General features: G+C 53.0%; 1 protein-coding gene across 2 annotated transcripts in view; it reads right to left on the reverse strand.

Annotated features, from left to right (window-relative positions):
- Positions 1-3,442: 3,442 nt before the first annotated feature.
- The window catches only part of LOC137302476 (arrestin red cell), a 107,387-nt gene continuing 98,476 nt past the window's right edge, over positions 3,443-12,353 (reverse strand). For both annotated transcript variants that reach the window (XM_067972166.1, XM_067972165.1), the window contains 6 exons: positions 12,024-12,096; positions 9,798-9,935; positions 8,745-8,828; positions 5,779-5,855; positions 5,113-5,167; positions 3,443-3,607 (listed from right to left, as the gene is read on the reverse strand). In XM_067972166.1, coding sequence (XP_067828267.1) covers positions 3,511-3,607; positions 5,113-5,167; positions 5,779-5,855; positions 8,745-8,828; positions 9,798-9,935; positions 12,024-12,096 — 524 coding nt within the window. In that variant the 3' untranslated portion in view covers positions 3,443-3,510. The remainder of the gene's footprint in view (positions 3,608-5,112; positions 5,168-5,778; positions 5,856-8,744; positions 8,829-9,797; positions 9,936-12,023; positions 12,097-12,353) is intronic.

Below are 12,353 nucleotides of genomic sequence, written 5' to 3' on the forward strand. Positions count from 1 at the left end.
CTCAGTCCAAATTACAGGAAGCGGAGATGTGGTGTGGAGGGGGAGCGAATAAAGGTCAGGGAAAGGTCAAAGCAATAATAAGCACAAGATTGCTAACACGAGAGCTCAGTGAACTGTGGGGAGCGACACAGACACACAGACAGACAGACAGACAGACAGACAGACAGAGACATTTCCATCAAAGCAAACTCTCACCCACCCGAGCCCCACACCCCCGCCAACCCCTCCCTCCGCGGGGGCTGGGACTTAGCCTCGAGACGGAGGTGGAGAAAACTCAGCTGGGAGGGAACGCGGCGCCAATTTAACGAGCGTTAAGCCGCTGGTCTCAGGCGGGCACTGCCTTTCGCCGGGTGGGGGTGGGGGGGGGTGGGGGGACTACGGGTTCTGCGTTGGACAGCCCCCCCCCCCCCGCCCCCCCGATATTGGCACCGCACCACGGTCCCCACCGCGACCATTCCCCACCGCCGCGAGACGAGGCGGGGAAAGGACGCCTGACCCCCACCCCCGCCGGTATTCGGACGCGCTCCCGGCGGAGATAGCGGATCGAAGGAGAAACGTCCAAGAGCGACCCACAATCGCCGGGAAGGGCTTCCGATTTGTGCTCGTCCATCTATTAAGCAGACCTCCCGTGGCATTGCTGAAAGGAGAGTCGGCAGATCCCATTTTATGACAACGGGGGAAGGGGGTAAACTGTCCACAGGGTGCGATGGGGAAAAACGGCACGACCCTCGCAGGAAAGGATGCTCTGTATCTTCCAGGTGGCTACTTCTGGACAGTTTTAGAAAGAAAACTATCTGGCATAATTTTCATCTTTGGATCTAAACCCAAATGCAGCCCTACAATATTCAGGCGCCGTCTTACCCGTCAGTGGGCAGTTGAAAAAGCAGACGCTGTCATTCTTCCCCCCCCTTAACCATTCCCACCCCCCCCCCCCCCCCGCCAAAAACAAAATTGGTCGCAGCCTCTGTCCCTTCCTGTTCTGACGTGGGAATTGTTCCCGTGACAACAAACGCAAAACTATGTCAAGGCCTGGGCCCTGTCTGGTTCACATCAAAATGTTTTTTTTTTGTTTTATACAGATTATTTATATATACACAAATTATATAGCACAAGTTACTTTGAAGTTAGAACTAGTTCCAACTTCTAAAATGTGTTCCTTTTTTTTTTAAAAAAAACTTTTACAGCGTGATATTTTTGACAGACATTTGAGTTGTTAGAAATGAATTCTTAAACAGTTAATCCCAAACAGAACACCATCATCTCCACCATCATCTCCAGGTTTCCCCCACCCCGAGCCACACCAACACCCCACCTCGGGACACATATCGTCCGTCCCTTCGTCGCCCCGGGTCAAAATCCTGGAACGCTGCGAGAGCACCTTCACCGCACAGACTGCAGCGTTTCAAGGAGATGACCCACCACCATCCTCTGAGGGCAGCCAGGGATGGAGGGGGGGTGGGGGCGATAAATGCCAGCCTTGCCAGCGACACCCACATCCCCGAGAGAGAGAGAAAAAAACCCCCCGACATTTTAAAACGAAACATTCAACAAAAAAAAAGCCGAGGATTGCTGACATCTCATCGCTGTTCCTGCCTCTCTCTCTCTCGCCATCTAGACCCTGTCCTGACCAATGTGTACTTTCAAGTTTTTATTAAAAATCGAACTTTTGTACAGCGATTAAGTTCGGGGAGGGTGGGGGGAGAAATGGGAATGAAGCCCCCCCCCTGCCAGTACCTGTACTATCAACGGTCTCACTAGCAGAATCGCAGGCACAAGCCACTTTGAAACGTGCGATTTCGAAGGCGGCGATTTTGTTCACCAGGCGGTAATCGCGGAGAAAGGGCTGGACATCCTCCCCGCCCGGGATTAGTTAAGAGGAATTTTACCTCCACCCCCTCCAAACACAGTGAACGCACCCAAAGGACAACCAAACAAAATCACCTACCAAATAAACAGAGAAGGCTTTCCAAAACATAAAAAGCTCCCAAGTCGGAGAACAGCCCAATCTGCAGAGGGAGGGAGGGAGGGAGGAAGGGAGCGAAGGCTTGTCATTGCAAGTGTCGGCCGCGGCTCAGTGGGTAGAAACCCTCGCCTCTGAGTCGGCAGGTCGTGGGTTCGAATCCCACTCCAGAGACTGGAGCACGTAATCCAAGGCCGACACTCCCCGGGTGCCAGTACTCAGGGAGCGCTGCGCTGTCGGAGGCCCCGGGGGAGTTCTCCCATTGGATGGTGAAGGGATGATGCCGGGTTGTCACTGCTAACATTTACACTTTATGCCCTGGCGTTGCGACCGCACTCCCCTCCCAGTCAGTGTGATTCACCGCCTTCAGTTGGGGGACGGAAGGGAGGGGGAAGAATGGGAGCAGATACCAAATGAGAACAGTTTACGAAGCATCATTCACTACTTGACGTGCCGTAAACTGCGCAACTCCACGATCCAGGACGGGTAACCCTGAACCTTCTCAGAGCTCAAACAGACATTGAACAGTTTAAAGAAAAATAAAAATTCTACATTAAACGAGGGAGAGAGAAGCACCAAAAGACCAGTGAGATATCTATGCACAAGCCCACACAGTGCCCGCAATACTTGGTTTCTGCCAGCGGAGCGCGCCGGCGAGCTTACAAAACATCGTCCCAAGGCAGAATGGGGTCTCGGAGCTGCTCAGCCCCCTCACTTCACCCAGAGACCGCTCCCTGCGGCCGGCTCGGGCTCAGGCACCCAGACGCGTTACGCTTCCTGCCAACACAGGCTGCAGACAGTGGCGGTAGCATCACCCGGTTGAAGAGCCACTCAACCAGATTCTGCGATTAGCAACATTTTTTTTAAAAAATCAGGCCGGGGGGGGGGGTGGGTGGGGGTTGGATTTGCTCGACGCCGACTTGGCAGGAGGTTTTCGGGCTTGTAAACGTCCCTCATTCACCTCGTCTCGCCCCCCCTAAACCCAACAACTGGAACAATTCAGCAGAAGATTACGACCGGGACCGGACTATCCCGTTACACCCGCTCCCCTCTCACACAACCTCCCTTGCGAACCAAGACTCTCACGCCCGAAGAGACGAGGGGACACAGCTCGAGGGATTATTTGTTTGTGTTTGTCTTTGAAGAATCACACAGGAAAAAAATAAATGAACCCAGCTAATTCGACAAAGGAGACACGTGTACACACACACACAATGTGGTCATCGGATGAAAAAAGACTCTCACAGGACACCGAACTCCGGACTTTAAAAAGGAGAAAAAAAAAGGATCCTTAATTCAGTGTTAGTCTATAAACATTCTAAAAAGTGACATCTCCCACACAGACGTAAAAACAATGACTTTTCGTTGGTAAAGGTTTGTGAACAAGCCACCCCATTCCAGCGCGCTCTCTCTCTCTCTCTCTAAGCCGCCGACCCACGCTCGATTGCTTTGACGTTTTTGGGGGTGGGGGTGGGTCTTTTTTTTTTTAGCCCCGCTTTCCCCCCCCACCACCCCGCTCCGCCCTCGCCCCCCCCCTTCGCGGTTCCACTTTAACAGAATTGGTCGTCGTTATCTTTCTCGTCCTTCAGTCCCTTCAGCCGTAGGCGGGCAAAGTCTTCGAACACGATGTCGTCGTCTTGGCAGAAACTGGAGGAGCAGAGAGAAAAAAAAAAAGAAGAAAAACCACGAGATTAAACGGCGTTGCACGTTCGAGGGGGGGTCCAGGGCTTGGGGGGGGGGGGGTGGGGGAGGGGGATTAGGGTTGCTAACCCTCCTGGAATGTCCTGGAGCCTCCAGGAGTCCGAGGCGGGCCTCCAGGAATCTGCCGAGAGCAAACACCGAGGAGATAAAAATCTTTGGGGCATTAAAAAAAAAAGTGTGTGTTTCTCTCTTTCGTTCTGTTTGAACACTTCCGTTTATAAAAATATTGCAGATGCGAAAAAAAAAAAGCCTGTTTGACTGACAGTCAAGAATCATCCAATCGGGCAATGAAGAGTCTGCTCGCTTTCCGATTGGCCGTGGGAAGGCGTGTTGGGCGACCAATGGCGGGAGTGCGGGGGCGGGGCAGTTGGCAGCAGGAGGTCATGTGATGAAACCTCCAGGAAATATGTCCAACCAGAGTTGGGAACCGACTGACCCTCCCTCCCCTTTACCAGAAAAGAAAATAATTCAATACAAACAGTTGTCACTTTTCATTCCGTTGGTTTCAGTTCCTTTATAAGACCTTTGATCCCCTCCACTTTTTCTTTCCCCTCTTCTCTTAAAGGTGCCATCCCACAGCCACTGGCACGCACCTCTCCCCCGCCATCTCAAGAGTACCCCACCCAATTGGCACCCCCCGGCCCATCAACGCCTCGATTTTAAAATCCTCTTCCTCGTGTTCCAATCCCTCCATGGCCCTCGCCCCCTCCCGATCTCTGCACTCCTCCATCCCTGGCCTCTTGCTCCCGATTTCCATCGCTCCACCATTGGCGGCCGTGCCTTCAGCTGCCTGGGCCCTAAGCTCTGGAATTCCCTCCCTAAACCTCTCCGCCTCTCTCTCCTCCTTTAGGACGGTGCCTAAAACCTACTTCTTTGACCAAGCTTTTGGTCACCTGTCCTGATATCTCCTTATGTGGCTCGGTGTCAAATTTTGTCTGATTACATTCCTGTGAAGCACCTTGGGCTGTTTTACTGCATTAAAGGCGCTATATAAATGCTATTCGACGACAGGAGCATCACAGTCACTCACGATCCTGGGGTTTCTGGGCAGCAATCGGGACTGTGAGGCCCCCTCCTGATTTTTCTCCTCCTCCACCCATATTAGGACAGGTGACCAAAAGCTTGCTCAAAGAGGTAGGTTTTAAGGAGCGTTTTAAAGGAGGCGAGAGAGGGGGAGAGGTTTAGGGAGGGAATTCCAGAGCTTGGGGCCCAGGCAGCTGAAGGAACGGCCGCCAATGGCGGAGCGAAGGGAGTGGCGGATGCACAAGAGGCCAGAATTGGAGGAGCGCAGAGATCTCGGAGGGTTGTAGGGCTGGAGGAGGTTACAGGGATAGGGGAGGGGGGGCGAGGGCCATGGAGGGAATTGAATTTAACGTTTAGCTACGCCTCTGGCCTGATAGTAGGGTCCTGCTGCTATCGTGGGAAGATTCTGGGAAGGAAATTCTACTTACTTGGGTTCGAACTCGATCAGGTTTGTGTCAACCGGGGCTTCTGACTCGGGTAGGACTGGAAGGCAGAACACAAAAAATAAAACTCAATCGCGTTCAGTCTTGCCCTCTTCACCCTCACCCCTTCCCCGTTCCCCCCCCCCATCTCAAGCAGTCCGGTTCTTGCACTAGTCTGTCTTTCCCACTCTTCGATATGAGGAGACCCTGATCTTCAGACATTGTCCTTTCCCCTCTGGGAGCCACCTTCAAATCCAGCCAAGGCCGACGAGGTGATTTGGGAATTTGGGACAGTCGCCCCCCGCACACCCCCCCCCGCCCCCGGATGTTGGTGGGCATGGGGCCCACGGCAAAAGCGAAACTGCCCCAACTCCTGGCCAACTGGTAATCCGAGCTCAAAGAGGCCCACAGGGACGGCCGGTGCGGGAAATGGCAAAGTATCACGTTGGTACAATAGGAGGTGGGGGCTGTCGCATCGTTGGAGCAGAGTAGAGAGAGCTTTACTCTCCATTTTAATCCATGCTCTAGGCGACCTACAAGGGCTTGACGCTGACACCGAGTGCCTTCAATGGAAAGGGTTCGATCAACACCCGCCTCGAGCGCAGAATTCCCGGGAGATAAATACACCGAGGCTAGTAAGTCAGGTCAAAAGGTCAAAGGTGACGGCCTTACCTGACTGTGGCCGGGAAACGGGCTGCTCGATTGGTTTGGGGTGCATCAGCACAAAGGGCAACTCCACCGACACATCCCTGGAACGAGAGCAAAGTAGGAAAGCCGGATTAACGTAGAATTACACAGACGTTACAGCAGAGATACAGGCCATTCGGCCACAACGGGTCTATGCCGGTGTTTATGCTCCACACGAGCCTCCTCCCTTCCTACTTCATCTCACCCTATCAGCGTATCCTTCTATTCCTTTCTCCCTCATGTGTTTATCCAGCTTCCCTTAAATCCATCTGTGCTATTCACCTCAACTACTCCTTGTGGGAGCGAGTTCCACATCCTCACCACTCTCTGGGTAAAGAAGTTTCTCCTCAATTCCTTATTGGATTATTAGTGACTATCTTATATTTGTGGCCTCTAGTTTGGTCTCCCCCCACAAGCCTTAACCTACAGGGCTACGGACCAAGAGCTGGAAAGTGGGATTAGGCTGGATGGCTCTTTCTCGGCCGGCACAGATACGATGGGGCCGAATTGCCTCCTTCTGTGCCGTAAACTTCCACGATTCTACGAAGTTGGAACATCTTCTCTACGGTCTACCTTATAAAGACCTCCATCAGGACACCCCTCGGTCTTTTTTCCCCCAGAGAAAAGAGCTCCAGCCTGTTCAATCTTTCAGAATTTAGTCTCATTGGGAAAAGACAGATTACCCACCTGGTAATTCATTCAATGATACATGGGAACACAGGAGTTGCTCACGAATAAAGACCAATGTCGATCTAGTTCACCTTCTACCGTCCTGGTTAGTCGCAAGATACAACGATAATGGAGTCGTTGACTAATCATAGCGATCAATCTCTATCGATTGGCCTACAACAGACCCAGACACGAGGCGAGGAAAACCCCCAGTGGTGGAGAGCTTTGGAACCAGAGGTCCAAAGTCCCCTGTTCCTCCCAAGAGGCCATCTTTCACACACGGATTCACACATCGCCCAACTCGATAAGATTCTGGGGAAACCTCACGATGAGCACATGGGGTGACATGTCTTCGTGGAGTCATGAATGATCATCTACTCCCAGGTCATGTTTGACCCAAAGCTACACTGGAACTAACTGAACTGCCCAACGTGGATACCCCACCGTGCTCGATCCCTACTGGACCTGTGGGGTTAAAGAACGAACGAACTCGCATTTATATAGCGCCTTTCACGGCCTCATGATGTCCCAAAGCGCTTTACAGCCAATGAAGCACTTTTTGAAGTGCAGTCACTGCTGCAGTGTAGGAAACGTGGCTGCCAAATTTGCGCACAGCAAGATCCCACGAACAGCAATGTGATAATGACCAGATAATCTGCTTTAGTGATGTTGGTTGAGGGATAAATGTTGGCCCCAGGACATCGGGGCCTCGGTTTAACGTCTCATCCAAAAGACGGCACCTCCGACGGTGCAGCGCTCCCTCAGCACTGGCACTGGGAGTGAGAGCCTGGGATTATGGGCTCAAGTCTCTGAAATGGGACTTGAACCCACGACCTTCTGACTCAGAGGCGAGCCTGCTACCCACTGAGCCAAGCCTGCTACCCACTGAGCCAAGCTGCTACCACTGAGCCAAGCCTGCTACCCACTGAGCCAAGCCTGCCTACCCACTGAGCCACGGCTGACACTGGGCACAGAACGAAACCTTCAGAGAATGAAGATCCTACCAGGTGCAATCTACCTTTGGTTCTTCAGTTCTGGGTGCTCCACGCACAGTAGGAACGCTCCAATCTAGTACAGGTTTAGGAAGCAGTAACACCGGCCACTGGGACTGAGCAGGCAAAAATTGCCGTCATTTGCAGACATTAAATCTACACAATAGTGTTTAGAAAACCTCTCAGGGTGAACCATGTGCTTCCATTGGAACGGATCGGGTAGAGATTCACAAGCAGTATAAAACGGGTAAAGGGGGAACAGGAAAAGGGACCGGGGGGGGGGGCGGGGCGGGGGGAAGAGAGAAAATACGGGGAAAGGGGGGGGAAAAAAAGAGAAAGAGAGAGAATAGGGGAAAGGGGAAGGAGAGAGAGAGAGAGCGCGAGAGAGAATAGGGGGAAAGGGGAAGGAGAGAGAGAGAGAATAGGGGAAAGGGGAGAGAGAGAGAGAGAGAGAAAAATAGGGGGAGAGAGAGAGAGAGAGCACGAATACGGGGAAAGGGGAAGGAGAGAGAGAATACGGGGAAAGGGGGGAAAAAAAAGAGAAAGAGAGAGAATAGGGGGAAAGGGGAAGGAGAGAGAGAGAGAGCGCGAGAGAGAATATGGGGAAAGGGGAAGGAGAGAGAGAGAGAATAGGGGGAAAGGGGAGAGAGAGAGAGAGAGAGAGAAAATAGGGGGAGAGAGAGAGAGAGAGCACGAATACGGGGAAAGGGGAAGGAGAGAGAGAATACGGGGAAAGGGGGGGAAAAAAAAGAGAAAGAGAGAGAATAGGGGGAAAGGGAAGGAGAGAGAGAGAGAGCGCGAGAGAGAATAGGGGGAAAGGGGAAGGAGAGAGAGAGAGGAGCGCGAGAGAGAATAGGGGGAAAGGGGAAGGAGAGAGAGAGAGAATAGGGGGAAAGGGGAGAGAGAGAGAGAGAGAGAGAGAGAATAGGGGGAGAGAGAGAGAGAGAGAGAGCGTCGAATACGGGGAAAGGGGAAGGAGAGAGAGAATACGGGGAAAGGGGAAGGAAAAGGACATTCTAAAATGTTAAACTGGACAATCAGAGCCTGTATATTTTTTTTTTAAAAACGAGGCCATTTTCCCATGGGTCCATGTCTCTCATGATATGGTGATTTTCGGGTCTCCCATTAACATTCAGCAATGGCAGGTATCAATCTAAACACAGGCAGGGTTCCCACTCCTGACCCCACCCCGATCCGATCCCTTCAGGCTCACGTCTCACTGGACAGAACCGAACGTCGAGTTAATCCACGACCAGGATTTGAAGCATTTCCCACGCTGCTATAACATACCCGCCACGCGATACCACCAACTTCACCTTCACGCGGTACGACACCAGGATTCCCAACACTTCCTTGTTGGCGCCTTCTTTCACTCTGTAACACAAACAGCGAGCGTTTCACAACCTGCCGTGTACCTTAGCTCACCAACTAACTTTGGATATTTAATCAAAATACTTAATCAAAGAAAATAATTGGGGGCCGCGAAGGGAAGGGAGGGAGGGAAGGGGGCCGCGAGGGGAAGGGGGGGGGGGGCCGCGAGGGGAGGGGGGGGGTGGGGGCCGCGAGGGGAGGGGGGGGTGGGGGCCGCGAGGGGAGGGGGGGGGTGGGGGCCGCGAGGGGAGGGGGGGGGTGGGGGCCGCGAGGGGAGGGGGGGGTGGGGCCGCGAGGGGAGGGGGGGGGTGGGGCCGCGAGGGGAGGGGGGGGGGGGGCCGCGAGGGGAGGGGGGGGGGGGGGCCGCGAGGGGAGGGGGGGGGGGGGCCGCGAGGGGAGGGGGGGGGGGGCCGCGAGGGGAAGGGGGGGGGGGGGGCCGCGAGGGGAAGGGGGGGGGGGGGCCGCGAGGGGAAGGGGGGGGGGGGGGCCGCGAGGGGAAGGGGGGGGGGGGCCGCGAGGGGGAGGGGGGGGGGGGGCCGCGAGGGGAAGGGGGGGGGGGGCCGCGAGGGGAAGGGGGGGGGGGCCGCGAGGGGAAGGGGGGGGGGGGCCGCGAGGGGAAGGGGGGGGGGGGGGCCGCGAGGGGAAGCGGGGGGGGGGCCGCGAGGGGAAGGGGGGGGGGGGCCGCGAGGGGAAGGGGGGGGGGGGCCGCGAGGGGAAGGGGGGGGGGGCCGCGAGGGGAAGGGGGGGGGGGGTGCAACAGAGTGGGCGAGGAGACAGGGTGACCGGGGTGGGGGTTAGGGGGCTGTATAACACACCCAAGCACGAGTTGCTCGGCTCCATTAATGAGACAGACCTCCTCCCTGTCTGTCTGCACCGTGTTGAAACCCAGGTACCTGCAGACAGTTCGAACCCTGCCCGTTCCAGAGAGAGTGCAGTCACATCTCTGCTCTCACTGCGGGTCAGCAGACTTACATGGTGCTGGAGGCCAAGTTGGTGTCCTCGTGTTTCAGCTTCCCGTCCAGCGCAAGGCCACGCTTCTCCCTGTTGTTGGCCAGCAGGGGAACGAGGGTGTACACTTTGCAAAAGGTCGAGCTCGCAGACACCTGGTCACTGGGAACAGAATCGCAGACGTTTACAAAACAGGTTGAGCAACGGGGAGCCAATCCGATCTCTCAGAGGCACAGTACGCCAAGAGAAACCTGTGAGTGGGCTGCTATTGGTTAAATCAACGCAGACGGGGCCCGCACCGGCACTAAAAGCCAACCAAACCCCCTGGACCTGATGGCCTAGGGTTCTAAAAGAGGTGGCTGCAGAGTTGGTGGATGCATTGGTTGTGATCTTCCAAAATTCCCTAGATTCTGGAACGGTCCCAGTGGATTGGAAAGTAGCAAATGTAACACCGCTATTCAAGAAAGGAGAGAAGACAGAAAACAAGGAACTACAGGCCAGTTAACCTGACATCGGTCGTCGGGAAAATGCTGGAAACCATTATTAAGGAAGTGGTAACAGGGCACTTAGAAAATCATAAAATGATTAGGCAGAGACAACATGGTTTTATGAAAGGAAAATTGTGTTTGATAAATTTATTAGAGTTTTTTGAGAATGGGTAGATAAAGGGGAACCAGTGGATGTAGTATATTTGGAATCGATAAGGTGCCACATAAAAAGTTGTTACACAAGATAAGGGCTCATGAGGTTGGGGGTAATATATTAGCATGGATAGAGGATTGGTTAACGGACAGAAAACAGAGAGTAGGGATAAGCGGGTCATTCTCAGGTTGGCAGGCTGTAACTAGTGGGGTGCCGCAAGGATCAGTGCTTGGGCCTCAGCTATTCACAATCTATATTAATAACTTAGAAGAAGGGACTGAGTGTAATGTACCCAAGTTTGCTGACAATACAAAGCTAGGTGGGAAAGTAAGCTGTGAGGAGGACACGAAGAGTCTGCAAAGGAATACAAACAGGTTGAGCGAGTGGGCAAGAAGGTGGCAGATGGAGTATAATGTGGGGAAATGTGAGGTTATTCACTTTGGTAGGAAGAATAGAAAAACAGTATTTTTTTTGAAAATGGAGAGAAACTATTAAATGTTGGGTGTTCTGAGAGACTTGGGTGTCCTCGTACAAGAAATACAAAACATTAGAATGCAGGTACAGCAAGCAATTAGGACGGCAAATGGCATGTTGGCCTTTATTGCAAGGGGGTTGGAGCACAAGAGTAAGGAAGTCTTACTACAGTTGTACAGGGCTTTAGTGAGACCTCACCTGAAGCACTGCGCACAGTTTTGGTCTCCTTATCTAAGGAAGGATTTACTTGCCTTAGAGGCGGTGCAACGAAGGTTCACTAGATTGATTCCTGGGATGAGAGGGTTGTCCTATGAAGAAAGGTTGAGTAGAATGGGCCTATTCTCTCTGGAGTTTAGAAGAAGAAGAGGAGATCTCATTGAAATATAAGATTCTGAGGGGGCTTGACAGGGTAGGAGCTGAGAGGCTGTTTCCTCTGGCTGGAGAGTCTAGAAGCAGGGGGCAGAGTCTCAGGATAAGGGGTCAGCCAATCAAGACCGAGATGAGGAGGAATTTCTTCACTCAGAGGGTTGCGAATCTTTGGAATTCTCTACCCCAGAGGGCTATGGATGCTGAGTCACTGAATATATTCAAGGCTGAGATCGATAGATTTTTGGACTCGAGGAAATCAAGAGATACGGGGATCGGGCGGGAAAGTGGAGTTGAGGTCGAAGATCAGCCATGATCTGATTGAATGGCGGAGCAGGCTCGAGGGGCCATATGGCCTACTCCTGCTCCTATTTCTTATGTTCTGATGTAATCCAGGGGCCCGGACTGGCAATCCAGATGTTGAGTTCAAATCCCACCATGGGCAGCTTGAGAACCTGAATTCAGTTAGCCAAAATGAAACTGGAAATAAAAAGCCGAGATCAGTAAAATTGATTGCGAAGCTGTTGGATTGTCGTAAAAACCGAACTGATTCACTAATATCCCTTAGGGAAAGAAACCCGCCGCCCTCACCTGGTCTGGCCTGTACCTGACTCCAGTCCCACACCAAGGTGGCTGACTCTTAACGGCCCTCTGAAGTGGCCTAGCCATGTCTAGATTACTTTTCTTTTTAAAACCGAATTCAACACACCTGGCGCTGGGTCCACAAACAGCTGTACAGAAATAAGAGGAAAAGGGAATGATACTCACTCGGCCTCTAACTGAGCCACAGGACACTTATACTGGGCTGTACTGAATAAACAGATGTCAGCGTACTGTCGCACTGTAAGGACGAAAAGGAACAGAGACACAGGATCTCAGTCACACCGGACGTCGCAGAATGAAAGAAGGGTGATTAACACATACAAAAAAAAACTTACCAAGTTGGGCTCAGTCAGATACAAGGACTTATCCATAACCTCCAAAGGCCATTAACTTCACGATTAGCCTCAGCCCAAGTTGGGTTAATCCAAAAGTAATCGCTGATAAGGCCATCTCTGATCACTTCCCTGTATCCCATTCCACTCATCCCCCTCCCAA

This window comes from Heptranchias perlo, chromosome 35 (genome assembly GCF_035084215.1).
Source record: "Heptranchias perlo isolate sHepPer1 chromosome 35, sHepPer1.hap1, whole genome shotgun sequence".
NCBI classification, from domain to species: Eukaryota; Metazoa; Chordata; class Chondrichthyes; order Hexanchiformes; family Hexanchidae; genus Heptranchias; species Heptranchias perlo.